At 40.0% G+C, this 17,666-nt stretch overlaps 2 protein-coding genes across 4 annotated transcripts; one reads left to right on the top strand and one right to left on the bottom strand.

Annotated features, from left to right (window-relative positions):
- Positions 1–260: 260 nt before the first annotated feature.
- LOC148157942 (ADP-ribose glycohydrolase OARD1-like) lies at positions 261–1,244 on the bottom strand. The gene is made up of 4 exons (XM_088008122.1): positions 911–1,244; positions 753–811; positions 557–669; positions 261–459 (listed from the first exon to the last, which is right to left on the bottom strand). The coding sequence occupies exons 1-4, from the start codon at positions 1,101–1,103 to the stop codon at positions 336–338; spliced, it is 489 nt and encodes a 162-aa protein (XP_087864248.1). The 5' UTR covers positions 1,104–1,244; the 3' UTR covers positions 261–335.
- A 200-nt stretch (positions 1,245–1,444) lies between these two features.
- rtbdn (retbindin) lies at positions 1,445–16,291 on the top strand. 3 transcript variants are annotated; one of them, XM_015003359.2, is made up of 6 exons: positions 1,445–1,872; positions 3,832–3,995; positions 4,089–4,188; positions 5,195–5,323; positions 7,363–7,459; positions 14,523–16,291. In XM_015003359.2, the coding sequence occupies exons 2-6, from the start codon at positions 3,842–3,844 to the stop codon at positions 14,868–14,870; spliced, it is 828 nt and encodes a 275-aa protein (XP_014858845.1). In that variant the 5' UTR covers positions 1,445–1,872; positions 3,832–3,841; the 3' UTR covers positions 14,871–16,291. The 3 variants fall into 3 exon arrangements, with proteins under 3 accessions (XP_014858845.1, XP_014858844.1, XP_014858843.1); XM_015003358.2 differs by having other exon boundaries at positions 1,446–1,872; positions 3,792–3,995; XM_015003357.2 differs by having other exon boundaries at positions 1,446–1,872; positions 3,751–3,995.
- The last annotated feature ends 1,375 nt before the right edge of the window (positions 16,292–17,666 follow it).

Here is a 17,666-nt window from a genome sequence, read left to right as displayed (position 1 = left end):
CCACCTTTTGTCGACCTATTAAACCACGCCACGTAATGCTACGACACCACCCACGTGGACAGGTGGGTGTGTTAGGATCTGAATAGCGGTTGAATTCAACCAATCAGCGCTAAGGAGCCAGCTAGTCTGGACCACTTCAGGCGCAAGTCGCGCGGTGAGGGGTCTAAGACAATTAAAACACTTATTTGACAAAAGGTACAGAATACACATATCAACAGCTGAGTACCGCTAGTCTGGAGCAATAAAAGACAAAAGTCCGGTTGACGAGTAAAATATTTATTTGACAAAAGGTGCAGAATACAGGTATATTGCTGTCTGAGTACAAACAATTAGAGCTAAGGTTTCAGCTTTATCCCTGGCAGGCTGTACACCGTGACGGTGATATTAGCATCTTTAAAGACCTCTTCCAGGATCTCTGACACTTTTGACCATTCCAACTGGTCCAGCCCGCAGCCGATTCTGTGGTGGGGAGAGACAAGATAAAACACATGGTTTAATAACCGCCCGCTAAAGAAGAGTTAAGGGATATTTTATTATTATAATAGTTTCTACTAACCGTGGGATTGAAACCCTGTTGACACCGTTTTGTAAGCAGTGATATTTCATATCTTCCAGACTCTGTCTCAAGCTGATGTATGTGGGCTTGTGGCTGGCTTTTTTCTTTGTGATCTGAAACGCATAACAGGCTACGGTTACAAGATGGCGTAACAAAACAACTTTTTTTTTTTTTTTGCTTCTACAGCGTGCTATACCAGATAGTAGATGAAGCGCTGACCGTGTGTCAGGACAGCACACTGCCCTGGCAGCTTCTCTGTTAGGAAACATAAACATGAAACGTTGTTTTTTGTTATTTTATTTATTTTATTTTTATTTTTTAACAAAGACTGTTTTAGTAACTAGTCTGACTTACTCTGCTCCTTTAACGCTGAGACACGTCCAAACTTCTTCTTGAACGTCACTGCTATGCCGAGCCCCATGCGACAGTCTTCGCTGATGCAATGGGCCATGGATTCATACCGCGGGCAGGAGAACAAATCTCCAGTCATATACTTCAATGACCACTTGGCTGATCGGTAAAGTTTTTTAGTTTTGCACATCTTCATACTGTTTATTTTTAAACAACTACTTGGGGAAAACTATAAAAACTAGAGCTGACAACTTTATAACAGCCCCAGACGGGCAATTACAATAGGCGCCACCACCCGCTGCTGTCAGAGGTGTTAAATTCATTAACATATAGACCCCCACCCCTACCCCACTCACACTCACCCCCCTCCCCCCTTAACCGGAAGTCCCGCCTACCTGTCACTTTGATTGAGATGAAGGGTGTACTTAGCTTCTCTCTACTCAGCACCTGTTTGTCAGCCTCTGGGACTGAAGGGCAAAGCATCACCTTTAAATCAAATCTTCTTGGTGTGTTTTTCCCAGCAGTCCTTGGACGGGTGGAAGGAAAGCTGTCAACAAGGAGGATTTGGAAAACATCCTATTGGGAGATTAACAAGGACAGAACCCCGGTCCTTTTCTGTGCATGTGTGAGTGCTTGCGTGCAGGAGAGAAAGAGAGAAAGAGGGAGGGAGGGAGAGACAGGACATCCCAGCGTGTGGCAGATGGAGGAGGGAGGTGGGGGTGAGGAGCCTGGTAGGAGGCTGGCATGTTTTCCCATCTAAACCGGTGACAAAGTGGCGAGCAGCGGCTCCCCGGAGCAGAGGAGATCACAGCCACCGCACGGAGAGGGACGCGGAGCGGGAGGAGAGCCGAGCACCGCGCAGCCTGCAGCCGCTGGAGCCACAGCATCGGGGCGGGGATCTGAACTGAGCCACATCGGAGGGAGCGACGTTTTTCTTTTTTCTTCTTTTTAAACCCGGAGAGCAGGTGAGTAAAGAAGCGGTGGATCGGTTATTTCCACGTGATTCGGTTGGTTTTTGTTGACGAGTGACGCCGAAGGCTGTCAAAGCTAATCGACTAAAACATGCATTGGAGAAAAAAAATAATCCGGTTTAAAGGAGAAAAATGCCTTGTTTAAAGGTCGTCGGGTCACAAACTCACAAATTAAAAGCACTTTGAGATGTTAAAGTTGGAGCTTTTTTTTTCTTTTCTTTTTCCTTTTTTAATTTTTTTATTTTTAGAAATTGTCTTAACCTGAAAATTTCCCTTTTTAGTCCCAGTTTAGTCCATTCAGACTGGAGTCTCACTTTTCATGTTTTAGTTCAGTTTCTGGCAAATCCCAACAGATATGGGTTCATTTCTCCATCATTCTTTGGGTCAGCATCACTACACTCTAAAAACGAATTTTGGAAGATATTAAATTTTTGCTATTAAAAACATTTACATTCACATCATTCACGTTCATTTGTAATAATACTGTTCAATAATGCCTAACTTATAGCATTTTAGGTGTCTTTTAGCTGTTTAAATCGCTGTTTTCCAATCAGAAATACTGATTCAGATACACCCTAGGTGTAAAAACAAGGATCGTATCTGGGGTTTATTTCGGTCAAACAGATTTGTTTAAGTCGTGCTGCTATGTAGGTCAGTCTGCACACCAGTCAGTACCTGGTCAGATTAAACCACTGTGCGTGTCATCCACCTCAGCTCGGTGCCAGCTAATCAGGTCCACCACTCTGGGTCATCTGGTTGGCTCTTCTTACTCAATAACCGTCCCTGTCCCTATGGAAGTCCTGACGTGCCACAATTCAATAAAGATATAAATCGTTAAATGAAAACTGTAAGCAGCATGATTAATGTCTATAATTAATTAAACAGGTTGATAATGAAATTTGTTATGAAAAGCACATGTTATGTAACTACTGTTACAGTAGGTATAGGCTGCAGGAATGGATTTTATTCAATTTAATTCTATCAAAGTTAGTAGGCAGGGAAAACTGTGACTCTTGATAAGAAGTTGAGTTGCTATGCAGATTAATGAACAACTGAAATTATTTTGTAGTTGTTACTTTTAATCATGAAATAAATGTTGAAATTATTTAAAAATAATTATTCAAAAATATGTTATCTATTATTTAAACGATTCCCATAGCTACATGACATACCAATTCAAATTGATTTATTCCCTGTTTGATCTCATAAATAAATAAATAAATAATATATATATATATATATATATATATATATATATATATATATATATATATATATATATATATATATATATAATTTTTTTTTTTTTTGAGAAGAAAAAACTGTTTTGAATAATCTCTTCTCAGCTTTTGACTTTCTGTTCCAGCCTATATATTCAGATGGTTATCCTTATCTGAGGTTGCCTTGATTCCAAAACAAAATGTTGCTATTTTTGTGTTTGCACAAATAAAATGCAGATTTAAAAAAAATATCAAAAATCAAAGTGTGAAATAATCTCTGTTCAATTGACAGGTTTTAGATTGAGTCCAAATTCCTTCAAAAGCAGTAAAAATAATCTTTTAGCTGAGCACAAATCCTAAGTCTTGTCAAAATCATAACTACATATTCTAACAACAATAAAAATTTGCACAACATGTGTGGACTGGAGGTGAAAATAGGTTAAAAAAATTTGGTTTGGATTCAGCAAAAGGATTTTGAACTTTCTGTTTTTTTAATGGAACGATGCTACCGCTCCATCACTGAAATGGGTATCTGACCGTAAAATGTAAAAAAAAAAAAGAAAAAAAAAGAGAGAGACAAAGAGAGACTGGCTCTCACACTTCTAAATTCTAAAGTAAGCTTCAATGACTTCTGTGTGCTTCTCTGTTTTAGGCAGCGATCTTGACGTTGTGCCTGCTGTGTTTTGACGGTAGGGCGCGTTGTCTGCCGAACTCCTTTCCATTCCTCCTCCAGATCGGCAGAGATGGGCGTGACTTCTCCCCTGCTACTGCTGATATGCATATACCTGTCGGCAGTCGGCCGGGCGCGCTTGGAGGGCGTCTGCCTCCAGGACGGCAAGCACAAGGCCACGCCCGGCGCGGAGCCACACCTGTCCGAGTGCGGGCTTTACGCCGACAGTGAGTGCACGCTCTCCGTAAGGTCCCACAATCATATCTGTGTTGAAATGACAGCAGTGGTTTGGTGTTTTTGTTTCATCCTGGCTGCTGCAGACAGCTGCTGCACTGAGGAAGACATCCAGGATATTGCCTATGTTCCTTCTGACCGCAATAAGAACGAACCCTGGGACAAGTGTGGCCCTCTGAGCTCAGAGTAAGTCCCATCTGTTCTTGCTTTCTAATAACATCCCGTTCTAATTGTTTCTCCTTCTCATATTAGAATTGTGAGTCGCATACACAGAGGCGTGTCTACATTTGTTTTGGTTTCAGGGGGGCCAGGTTGAGGTACAAACGATAAATTCAACTAAATGCACTGCAGTCTTAGATTACGATGAGATTAGAATTGCTTTAAACTGAATGGTTGCTGAAATGTGCTGTACAAAATAAAATTGACTCTCAAAAGTATTCAAACCCCTTCACCATTTCCAGATTAGGTCAGATTACAACCCACCAAATTCAACTTTATGCAGCTGCATTTCCATCAACCGTTGTAATTTGACATTTTGAAAATAAATTTGCTTAATGTAAATGCGGCAATTTGAAAAAATTGAATAAAAAGCCTTGACTCTTATCTTTTTGGGCCATATTAAAATTGGTTTATTTCACAAAACTGCAAAAGTTTTTTTGGCGTCACACGAGTCACATGATTGGTAACCAGATGTTGCAACTGGCGCAAACCACGAAGAAGACGACAGGAAGTGGTAGAAAGATGAAGGCGCAACATATTTTTTAACGACTTACCATGTGAACAATCCTTATGCTTGAGATTTTAATCGTGTTTCTTATGTGATGGAAACATTGCAGTTGTGAAATTTTTTGACATTAATGGAATATCGACAATGTTTTTGCACACATCAGTAATGAAAACGCAGCCAGAGGTAGGTCAAGACAAAGTACTGCACATTAATCCCAGAAATGCACGTTGAAATTCCTGGTTGTGACATGTCAAGATGTGGGAAAACTTCAAGATACTGAATACTTTTGAAAGTCTTTTATTAAAAATATCATTATTTTTCACACCTGCACGGTACGAGTCACACGCTCACATGTGCCCTCGCTGTCTTTCTCTTCCCAGTGACATTGCGGGTCAGTAAGAGTTTGCAGTCTGCGCTTGATGGCACCTCACGCTGGTAGAAAACTGTTTCCATCTGTCTCCGCAGGTGCGAGGGCTATCTGAAGCGTGTGTCGTGTTTTTACCGCTGCTCCCCTGACGCCTCCCGCTGGCCTCATCCTCACCGCCGCTCGTACATCCAGGCAGTGCCGCTCTGCCACAGCTTCTGCCGTGACTGGTGAGGCTGCCTGAACACAACTCAGTAGCTGCTCCTGCTCACATGTCAGGCTCTGGGAGGAAAGGATGCAGTTTTGTAAAACAGTGCTCAGCCCCAAGGCAAAGTGCCCTATAAATAAAACAGCATTTTTTTTATTTTTATTCTTTCTGAAATTTTCTGGGTTCAGAAGACATTAACAAATCTGGAGGTTTGTTAACATTTTTTCCAACATTTAGATAATCCTCTAAATGTTGGAAAACATCTAATGCAAACACAGAAAGATGATTTGAAGAGGCATTTGAGAGCTTGTAAAGAAGTAATAAATTTCAAAACTTCCCCACTGAATTTAAAAGTTTAATCTGCTTTCCTGCTTTGGGAATTTACTCTGACAGACGGCATCTGAATAAACAGTCTGAGATTATGGAAAATATGGTCGCTTCTGTTGCCAGGACCAAGATGAGAGGAAACAATGCCCTGTTTCTGCAGAATATTTGAAGGGACAAATCCACAGTCCAACAGCGGATCGAGCACAAAATGTGCATCAAATCCATTCTCTACATTCTAAAAAACCGCTATGCTAAAGACAAAGCAATTTGCTAATTCAGTACTGTGTCAGATATAGAGCCATCCAGGTTTTGGTTGGTTAACACAAGGTTAGGTAAGGGGTGCTGGGTTGGCATTTAAACCCCTAAAACAGGTTAAAGTGGCTAATGTAATACATTAAAGCTAATATCAAGTTGGAATAAAAAATAATTGGACTTCTAAACACAAAGCATTTGGGTTGAAATGAATTATTTAGATTTTTAGTTTAATTATGAATTACCAGATAACAAATAAAAACAGCCTTATAACATGTACAAAGTGTCTGATTCACCAGCAGTTGGTTCTAAACGGCAAACTTCATGTTTAGTTTAAAACACAGGGTAAACATAGCTTGTATGTGTAGAATCTGAATGTTGAACCAAGCTAGCACTAGCTTGGTTGATCAGGTAAAATGCTAACATTGTCCTTTAAATAAACTCATTGCCTAATATGAACTAAATTCTTTGACACAAATTACTGACATTAACATTTTTATAGCATCATTTTAACATCTTACAAATTTCATGCTTAGTATAAGTCACAGAGAAAATATAGCCTGTCTGTGTTGACTGCGTTTAGTGACTTCTGTCACTAATTATTCGGTCAGAATCTGAATGTAGCCAAGCTAGCACTAGCTTGCGATATTAACTGGTAAAATGCTGACATTGTCCTAAAAAAACCTCACTGTCTAATATAAACTATGTTCCTTAACAGAACAATGTCTTTTTCAGGAGCATAAACAAAGAAAGTTTGTTTATGTGTGCAGTGGACTCCCGAGTTTTACTTGCTAACGGTTGTTTTACAAATAATTACAAATATAATTACTTATAAGTACAAATATCTAAAATTCTCAAATACTTGAGACCACTGCGAATACTTCATACCTTTTCTAAAAACAGTTTGAACACCAAATATACTTTATTATGCAATAATACGCATAGAGGAAACCGACTCTAGACGTTAGCTGCAAAATGCAGGCTAAGTTGAGCCTGGACTTAAGATGAAAGTCATCTTCTAACATGATTCTCCTGACTGGAAATAATATTAAAGTTTTATGGCTCAACCAGATTAGGATGATGGCGATTTAATAAAAAAATAAAAAAAATTTAAAATTTTTTTTAAAAAAGCGGCCAAAAAAAGCAAATATGTTGTTGTTATACTGCGATGTTATTCAGGATTTTACAAGGATTTGCTCACAGAAACAGGATTCTCATCTACCAGTGTTTCTTTACAGACTACCACGCATGCTACAAAAACAAAACACGCAGCAGCATGCCAAATTGTGAGCTCCAGAGAAGCCGCAAGCTTTATTTTGAGCCCTAATGCTAATTTTAGCTGAATAGCCGCTTGCTCTTGTCTCATTAGGTGTAAAAACAAACAAAAAAAAAAAAAGACATTTGAGTATTAAAAATTGAGATGTTATAGAAATAAGCAGATGGTTGTTTGCCGTTTCTGATTTGTCTTTTATGTGTCTCCAGGTTCGATGCCTGTAGGATGGACATGACGTGTGCTCGCAACTGGGCCAGGGACCCTCGGGGCCAGAACTGCACTGGGACCTGTGTTCAGTATCAGCAGGTAAACACAATCCTTGCACATTTGTCATCGTTTCTGTTTTTTACCTCTTATTTTCCACAAAAATAAACACTAATATTTATTTAATATCCTTAAAAGACATTTGCTGTATTCCCATATCACAGTCTAAAAGACACACCATAGAAACGGCCATTGTTCCTATTGTTATTATTAGGCTATGTGTTTGCCTTGCATATAGCTTCATAGATCTTTCCATCTCCATAGCATAATGCTGCCACCACTGAGTTTCACAGTATGGACAGCATGTTCATCTTCATGCACTACAAAAAAACCACAAAATCTTACCAATTATAAGTGCAAATATCTTTCACTTATAACATGGAGAAAATGTCTTGCTATAAGTGAAAAAAATCTGCCAGTGTAACTAGTACCCTTTTATAATTTTTGTGGGGCAAATCCGGTGTAAAAAACATAAAAATAGAACAAATACATACACATTTAAAAATTTTAAAATTTAAAATTTAAAACCACCAAAATAGACACTTTTTTGCTACTATCAGAGTTCCATACACTGTATTTCGTGACGGTGACTTACATCTTGTTCAGCAGCATTAACTCAAATACTTTCTGCTCAAATCTGCCCCGGTACTGAGGGCTATGGGGCTTATTAACGAATCACTGACTTAAAACAAACACCTATATTTTGCTGAAAATGTGTTTGTAAGTTGGTTTATAAGTCTTATAAGATATTTACACTGGAAAATAGACAAAAAAATAAATAAATACTTGGCAAGATTTAGTGTTTTTGCAGTGTGGTGGCAGGCATGTAGGCCAAAAAGCTCCGTTTTGCTTTATCCTGACCAGAAGGCAAATGGAAGCAGCAGCTTTCTTCTGGCAAATTTTGAAGCTCGTGGTTCCAAGAAATCAAAAAACCAAAAAAGAAAAAGAAAAACAAAAACAAAGCACTGTAAAATTAAAAAAATTAGAGTCTTTTATTTATTTATGTATTTAGGTGTTTTTTTGCATCAGTATTTGTTCGGCCGAGTCTGTCAGCTGAATGTTTCCGACAGGATGTGCAGGTAGACGGCGTGAGAGAAGGGCTGGCTTTAGAGCATGAGAGAGTCTGGCCCCGCTCCGCTGGGCAGGGGCCAGCTGGGTGATTAAAAAACAAGCGGCAGGCCGGTGGAGGCCTGCAGCAAACTGAACTCTCACACATCATCGCAGCCCAGCGACGACCAGTCTCATAACGAGCCTGTCTGTCTCTCCGTCTCCCCTCCTTATCGCCTCCATCCTCTCTCGCGCACAAACGAGCGAGCACACACCCACAGACCGCAGATCTAATAAGGCAGCTTGCTGGTTATTAGATGATAAGCAGAAATTGCAGAGTGTATTAAGAGGGAGAATGGAAGATCTCTCTCTCTCTCTCTGTGTTTTCTGTGGGTGTACCGCCTGCATAATTCCGGGGCTTTGTGCGCTCCGCCTTGGCCCGTCTTCATGTAGGGCAACGCTTAACGCCGCAAATAGGCTGCAGGAAATTTAAGCCGCTTTGAAACAGACGAATGCAATTAGAAAAATGTGAGAGCAGTCAGCGGATTTGACAGATCGACTATTTTTTGTTTGCGTCTTTTTTTTGGGAGGGAACTTGAACACGAGAGTGTCGGCTCTCGTTTTTTAGGAGGGACACGTCTGATTTTCGCTGGAGGCTGGCTCTGTAAACATCCGCGCCGTGTTGCCGTATGATGCGGGTGAATGTATGAGTGAACGCCAAATATGCGTAGGTAAAACGCGGGGTGTGAGAACTCGGACTGTAGAAGGTGTCAGGTCGCATAGCGTCAAGTTAATACACCTTCAACGGGAAAATAAAATCACCTCTGGCGCTCCCTGTCTCCCTCCTGTTTTTGTAGATTTTGGTTACATCATTCGCCTGCCAAGGTCTTCTCTTAGATTTAGTGCCTCTGATTATGTAGGAGAGAGGCTAGGATGGCAAAAACAACATATTTCTGTTGAATACAAAACCATTTATTTATTCTCCTTGAACTTTTTCATGAGCAGCACAAATGCAACTCTACTGAGCCGTCTGCCTGAACCCACAGGTCAGGCAAGGGGGGAAATAATCTAAGAAAGAAACAAAGAGACTGAATGAAACAAAGAGCAGCTCAGGTGAGGAGAATCTGTCGATGGACCAACTATTGGCTTTGTGCTTCATTAATCTGAGCTTTATGGAAAACTGGCAAGAAGAAATTTGTCAGGAAAAAAATCCCATTTGCTGTTTACCACAAGCATGCGAAAGATGATGCATTTATTGAGTTTGAACTAAAACGTAATCAGGAACGCTTCCTGATGACACAATACCAAGTTAGAATTTGTTGCCAATGGCAACATCAAAATTCAATATGGCCGCCGTAGGGAACGTCTGGATGGCTGCCCTAATAAATCATTTTGTTTGCACCTAAATTAGTCACACCTGCATAGTGGAAATCTTTTGTCAGGGTTCAAGTCACTGCAGGTTTTAAATACACACAACACAGAAATACACTGTGATTAGCTCATGTCGCTAACAGCAGTTAGCAAAACACTTCAGAGCGTCATAATTCATTTTATTAGTTGTTTTGTTTATTTGTCTTGGATATTTAAAATGTCTTCCAGTTCCCAGTGTTAAATGTTCATTAAAATGTAAAGTTTATTCTTGTTTGTTGCATCCTTAAGCCATGAACTTTATTACTTGAAAAAACAATATTATCTTTTATCACAATGACTTCCGGGACAATTTATCGTAAAAGCTAAACTTATGCACCATATTAACAGGTTTGTTATATCTGTGCTGATTCTCTCATATCTCAAGTAAACATGCTAAAGTGATACAGATTAAAAGTAAGAAATACATTTTCCAAATATGTATATTTTTGAACTCTGTTAAAAGAAAGTCTAAGCTAGGCCTTTTTCTTCTTTCTGCGGTTCCCGTCTTGGCGTAGTGTTTGTGGTTTCAGGATGTGAAGGCTAGAATTAAGCGCGATAAGGAAAGGAAGGACAGCGCATGGCGCCGCAGGAAAAATCTCTATCTGGCTTATTCAATCCCAGCATGTCGTCTAGAGCTACTTGGGCTTGTACTGAATTAAGTTTGGCAGCAAACCACGGCCGCCCGGGGGAGGACTGAAATGTGTGTGTGTGTGTGTGTGTGTGTGTGTGTGTGTGTGTGTGTGTGTGTGCGTGTGTGTGTGTGTTTGCGTCTGTGCTCCCGTGGGTATTATTGGGTCGATGTGATAAGACCAAAGCATCAGGCAGAGAGCATATGTAGTTAAGAGACACACCCATCGTCCTTTTTGTCCTTCAAACTCAGTAAACATATCACAGCTTTTTCTTTTTTCTTTTTTTCCCCCCCAATCAAGTCTTTGTTAGGAAACGCTATAGAATAATTGGAAGAAGCAGGGAGTGGGGGATGACTTGGCATCCTAATGACTGGTTACCGAGAAGGCAAGTTTATTTCTACAGCTCCATCCATCTGCAGGGTGTTCTGAAGAAAACAGGAAGTGACCACAGAGGGAAAAGGAAGTGAAGCCTAGTGCTCTCCATTGTGAACTGCTAGCCTCGCCATTGCCTTCCTACGCAATCAAGTTCGATTCTTGTTTCCCTTCACTTCATTCTCCCACTGATTTGGATTTCTCTGGTGGAATTTCAGCCAAACTGAAGGAGAAGTTGTGAACGATGACGTTGATTTTCTGCGCTGTTTCAGAATCGTAGTCTATAGTTTTAGCAATGGCAGCGGTAGGAAGTGAATCGTCCATGTTGGCCAGGCTTCCAAATATTGAATTAACGTTAACGGCCATCTTGTTCGGTTCGAGACTTCTCTCTTCACAGTGGAGGTTGTTTGTTTACAGCGCAGGCAATTTTGGGTAAGCTTCATAGCGTTGAACTGGCGCATTACACGCGTCACGACTAAACGTTAGCGATGGGCTAAAATGTGTAAAAGTCCATGCGTAACCCAGTGGAACTGAGCGTCCAAATTTTCTGTATTTCTTTTTGGTTAGTGTGAGATACAATAAGAATTTATTTATCCATTTTGCTCAACTTTATCTGCACTGGTTAATTTTGATGTCCGTCCGTTTCACTTTATTGGTGGAAGTAGATTTTATTTTTTTTTCTTCTTTATTCATTGTAATTGGATTTTTTTTTTCCCAGACCTTTGTAGCTTTTTGAGATCTCAACATATAAAGGACGTTATAAATAAAATCTATTGCTGTTAATATTAGTGTGAGATGCAACAACATTTAATTTCTGACTGGGGAAAAATTTATTGAATTTAATAAATTATGAACTAGCTTGTGTTTTCTAGGTTACACAAATTTCTACTCGGACAGAGTGAAAGTGTCATTTTAATGTGGAAAAAGTGAAAATGTCCAAGAGGTTCAGGATACTTTAAATATATTCTAAAAAGCCTAGATTGTGATTTTGCAAACATGCCTTTATTAAAAATGATTAAATGATTGTCAATTGGAGTTTTAATCATTCTGAACTAGTTTAGAGCTGTCAATCTGCTCTCCAGGGTCCCTTAGATGCTGCTGTGCTAAACCTGAAGTGTTTTTTTTTTTTTTTTAAATGGTGTATTCAGATTGGCTCTCAAGGTCAGTGTTGTAGACAAGGAGAGGAAAGCAGCAGGGGCCGAGCAAAGCCACCTGAGAGAGAAAACACCTGGCAGAGGCAACGAGTTCTCAAGGCCGGAGCCGCCGCGGAAAGGGCAAAATCAATTATTTGCTGGATGTTTTATGTAGCGGGGTAAAGCTCAGGCAGGCCCTAGGGGCGGCGGGCGGCGGGAGGACGGACGGACGGACGGACTCGGCACGGAGCTGGCACGGCTGGAGGAGCGAAACAAACAGGCGTCCGTTTATTCCTGACGCTAAGAAGATAAAAAAAAAAAGTTGGACGAAAACAGGAAAAAAAAATAGCGGTCGTTGAGAATATTTTTATTCCTCCAGCTCACGGCGGCGCAGGAGCTGCTGCTCCAATCCGACCCATCGCTCTTGTTTCTGGCAGGAGTATCGGCTCAGACTGTCTGATCTCACTGCTACAAGGACGAGCGGTCACGATAATTCGTCGTTCGAGGTTTTTTTAGGAATACAAAATGGCTGCTGTGAAAAAGGTTGAAAACCATCTGTCTTTTTTCCCCTTCCACTTCACTTTTAAAGGGGCAGGATCTCGTAATATTGTTTTTATTTAGCCTTATATCGGGTTATAAAGTTATTCCGTCGTGAGAAACATTCCTGGGGTGTTGCCTTGATTCTTTCAGGCATATTTGAGAAATCCTTTAACTGTGGCGGCTGAGCTGTGCAAGACGTCTGGGTGGCCCTTACTAGTAAGCTAGCTCGACCTATTTTCCAAACTCCTAAGCTTCTGTCTCACAGAACAGAAAACCTTCCCTGGGACTCCCCCATTCAGCTCCTTCAGATTAGCCAGCAGCCACTAGCAAACGTGTGCTGACCTCATTAGACAAGCTAGTTCTCAGTTAAACACTGGTAAAAAGGTTGTTTAGGGGTTAATAGAGTTGTAATGACTTCCTGAAGGTGGAGTTTCAGAAAGAGAAGGAGCTTCTTAAAGAGACAGAGACCTAATTTCAAGGTTTTACATTTTGAAGCCAAGTTTTCTTTATGTTTTATGTATCCGGCATTTTTATAACAACTGAAGTTAACAGATTGATTGTTCCATAAAATATGCCTTAATATATCATAATGAATCCCATCCAAATACAAAAACTCATAACGTAGATCTTCGCTTTGACTGATTCTGATGTCCCGCCCACCTACACAGCCCACAAAGAGAGACTCAACTGCTGTTTTGTTAATTAAGTTTTACGCCACGTTCCACTGATCCTCTTTTATGTAGCCTGAGAGCATAAATTTCATTTGCATGCAAGACCTACTCCTTGAATTACATTGTTGTTGTCCACAGCAACGCAGTTTGAAGGGACAAACTTGGCACAGATTTGATTAAAGTCATGAGATTTGTGCGCCGCCTCTGGGTCACAATTTGTAATTCCTTACATTTGCACCTTTTCAACCATATTGGGGATCCGTACTGTATCAAAGATCATTTCAATGAGCTTAAACAGGAAAAAAAAAAGGAAATATAATTCTACAATTGTCTTTGATTTACTGTATATTGATGTAAATAAACAAACTCAGTCAATGTTATCTTTCAGGCGTGGCTCGAATTTCTTTCCAGGGTTTAGTCTGATCCAGTTCATTGGGTTGGTCAAACAAAATTTTATTTAATAAGCATAACAACAAGCCAAGAAGCCAGTGAAAAGTGCTTTACATGATAAAAACATAATAAAATCAGCCCCTCCAGGAAATATTTTTCACTGATTTTGTGGTTCTACGCTAGTAATGTATGCAAGGAGTTTTGCCATATTTTTTCCTCATTAAACCCTTTACAAAACCTGCGCAACAAAAATAAAGATGATACAGGAAACAATAAGCAGACATATGAAAAGGCAAATATTTTAATTCTTTAAGGAACTTAAACGTCTTGATTTTTGCTATTTGCATATAACTTGACCTAAAGTAAGGCGGAGGGAGCAGTTTGGAAGAAGAAACACTGCCACCTGCAGGTCGGAGTTAACAGTCTCCATTTTTTGGAAAAAAATTTGCAATAAACTGACAGCGAATAAGTAACACTGAAGAAATGCTGGCAATTGTTTTTTGTTGTTGTTGTTGTCGTTTTTTGCGATAATTTCTGAAAATGTGGATTCCTGGAAACTGATTGATGTAATTTGTGGTTTGGAGTCTGGAGGGAAATATAAAAAACTATGTTGGATCGAAATGTGCTTTAAATGTTGATTTGGGTTCAACAAATTAAGCAGCAATAAGAACAGAAACCTGTATGGGCAAATTCATAATTGACATATTTCAGCTATTCTCCAGTTTATTTGATAGTCAAGCAAAACTGTGATGATTTTTAATTTGTTTCATTTAAAAAAATAATAAAATTTGAAAAGAGTAGCTCAAATGGAAGCTGAAGGAAGTAAAATTTTAACTCGGTACGATTGATGAATGAAAAGCATTTATGTTTGTTAGTCACACTGAGGACTGAAACGGCTCTCTGTGGTTTGCAGATGTATCAGCATGGCAGGGATCTCTGCGAGAGCCTGTGGGGCGACGCCTTCATGACGGTGGAGGACGACCAGCAGGAGGCGGGCGAGGCGGGAGAGAACGGGGCGGAGGGCCGGCCCTGCGGTTGTCTCACCCTCAGTCCCTCGGACAAGGACGTGATTGCGGCGCTGCGGGCCCAGCAGGACGACCCGGAGGAGCTGGACACCACCAAGGCCGGCCTGCCGCAGTACCGGGCTCCCTGCCAGACCAAGCTGCCGCCGCCGGCCAAGAGCGGCCGGAGGGCGAACTCCGTCCTACGGAAACGCTCGGTGGAGATCGACGACGTGGAGGGGAGCGGGAGCGGTTTGTAGATCCTGTTCGGTAAACATGTCACTAGTTTTCAATGCTGTGAAAATAAAGGCGTAACTTTGTCCCTCTAAAAAAATTACGTACATGGGGTTACATATTTACAGCGGAGGGTTAGGGCCACTGTAGATCCAGGAGAAAGTAGTAAATTTGTGAGATAAAAACTCTGAAATTTTGAGATTCAGCGCAGGAAATTTCTAGAAAAAATTAAATAAACATGGAAATTTCTGAGCTCCAAAAGTTTGAAAATTGTGTGGGAAAGTTTTTAAAAAATGTTTTAGGTTAATTTCACATATTCTAGAAAAATAAAATTTTTCTGAACGGTCAAAGTTGAAAAGTTTTTTCGCAAGTCAAAAATGTTTGACTTTTTGAGCCCAGAAATCTCCAAGTTTTTCCTCCAGAACTTCTGACATTATTCTCAAAATGTTGGATTTTTTTTCTCGCAAATTTTTGACTTTTTGAGTGCTGAAATTGCCATGTTTTTTCCAGATAACTTCTGAGCTCAATATGAACATTTCCTTTTTTTCTCTCTCTCTCTTGCAAATTTGTGACTTTTTGAGCTCAGAAAATGTTTACGCTTCTTCTATAAAATTTCTGAGATCTAAAAATTTGAGTCTTGTCTCACAAATTTACTCTATCTATCTATCTATCTATCTATCTATCTATCTATCTATCTATCTATCTGTCTATCTGTCTATCTGTCTTTCTGACTTTCTTTCTATCTGTCTATCTCTATCTATATATATATATACATACATATACAATGACCCTGAGAAGCCACCATAGATACCTTTAAGTATAAAAATCAAAGCTCAAAATACTGCAAATGCTTTGATGTCATCAAGAGATTGTTGGGGAACCAGCCATGTTCTGCATGTGGTAGAAACCGACAGCATCACAACATCAACGTGTCGTCCTTCTTCTTCAGGTCATTTCCCCTATAAAAGTATTGAAAACATAATTTTCCAGCCTATGAACCTCCGTTCTTCTGTTTCCGGACATCTAGCTGACTTTAGTCTGTTCATTACTCACTTCTTACCGTTGTGATTCTGTCCTGTGCCGTCTGCTCGTCTTTAAGTAGTAGAGACACTTAGTGTGATCATTATTATGAATGTAATCTATGTTTTTTTTGTTTTGTTTCTTCTGGCCTGATTGTGGGCAGATAGTTGGGATGCGCTTCGTACCGGAGAGATGAGGAATATTTAGCAGGAGAAATAGGCTGAGGCGGCATTCACGCCACACAGCGCCAGCGCTGGTAGTTTCATCACTGATGTCTTTCTTTTCTAATTCTGTGTCGAGTAACTTACTGTTAGACGTAAACGTTTTGTAAAAAAGAAAATCTGGTTGGTCTGGCGTACTTGTTGAAATTCGTGGTTTTGTGTTTTTCTCTTTACGTCCTCAATAAAGACGACCATTGTAAGTGTAACACCGGCCTCTTCATTTGTTAAACCTATTATAAATGTGTGCAGAATTTTGTTGATATTCTCCTAAAATGAAAGAAAAACATATTTTGCAATTGTGGTGTTTCCATTAAAAAAGAAATGCAATCAATCAAAGTCACATGTGAATAAGTTTTACGCACCATGATCCTCCAACTACTTCCTGTCTTCTTCATCATTTCCGTCAGGAGTAACATCCGGTTGTTGATCATGTGACTCTTGTGATGCGAGAGAATTGTTTCTATTGCAGTTTGGCGAAATACCCTAATTTTGAAAGAGCTGGAAAAACCACCTCATAAAGTACCAAAACTTTTTATCGAGTTTTTCAAAATTGCCATGTTTCCCTTGAAGCAAATTTATTTTTTAAATGTCGAGCTGCGCAATGTTAAGGCTTATGGCATTGCAGCTACTGAGGGAAAAGGTAAGGCACATGTCATTCAAACTTACCAAGATGTCGGCAACCGCCCAATGTTACCAGGAAGAACGAGGAATGCATTATTAGCCAAGGATTAGCCAAGAGGCTGAGTGAAAAGTACTCGGCAAATCTGGCTTCACTTGAATTATCCAAGGAGTTTTCAGTTGTCTCACCCAAGCAATGCTGTCTGTTCTGTTTGGGATCATTTGGGAAAATTCATATCTTTAGAAGATCCATCCATGACATCAGATTTCTTCTGCTAGCTCGTCACCGTTTTTAGAAATGCTGCTGTGCTGCTTTTCTTCAGAGTGGAACCAGAAACAGTTTCTCTGCTTCATGAATCAGAAACCTTCAAAGCTCTGGAGATGGACTCTGTGCACCACGGATGTAGCTTTGTGTTTTTTGCACTATTCCCAACGCATTGCCCAAGTTACTGTTGTTGGGACATAGCTGAAGAATTGCTTCATGAAATTTCTTCCTTCCTCCACTCCAGTAATGTGTGATATGTCCTGCAGCATGGCCTCAACCTCTCTTTACAGTTTCTTGTTTTAGCAATGTTTTCTCACTATCGTCAGATGCTAATTTACAAACACATCATGACAAGTGTGTTTACCCTCCCGCCCAGACAGCTGCCACTCACTCTGCTTTCACATGCACCGCTTTGGGTGAGAAATCCAAATGCTTTCATGTTTACAGTTCACTACCTGCTCACTGTACTCTTACATTGTCCAGTGTTGTACTGAAAGTATCTTGATCTTAAACATTTTGCTATTTTGGAAACGCAAGCTTTCATGCATTTCATTGGAATTTTATTTGAGAGAACACAAACTACGTTTACAACTTGTGGTTTTCTACATGTAAGTCTAAATTTGCAATTGTTTTTTTTCCTGCCAGTTTTAATTCAGTGCTCTGTTTTTCCAATTTCTTATGGAAGTCACAACGGCTGA

This window comes from Poecilia mexicana, unplaced genomic scaffold (genome assembly GCF_051168715.1).
Source record: "Poecilia mexicana isolate PSO_F unplaced genomic scaffold, ASM5116871v1 scaffold_8, whole genome shotgun sequence".
NCBI classification, from domain to species: domain Eukaryota; kingdom Metazoa; phylum Chordata; class Actinopteri; order Cyprinodontiformes; family Poeciliidae; genus Poecilia; species Poecilia mexicana.
The sequence above is the reverse complement of the archived record's forward strand: the minus strand, read 5'-3'. Positions and strand labels throughout refer to the sequence as shown.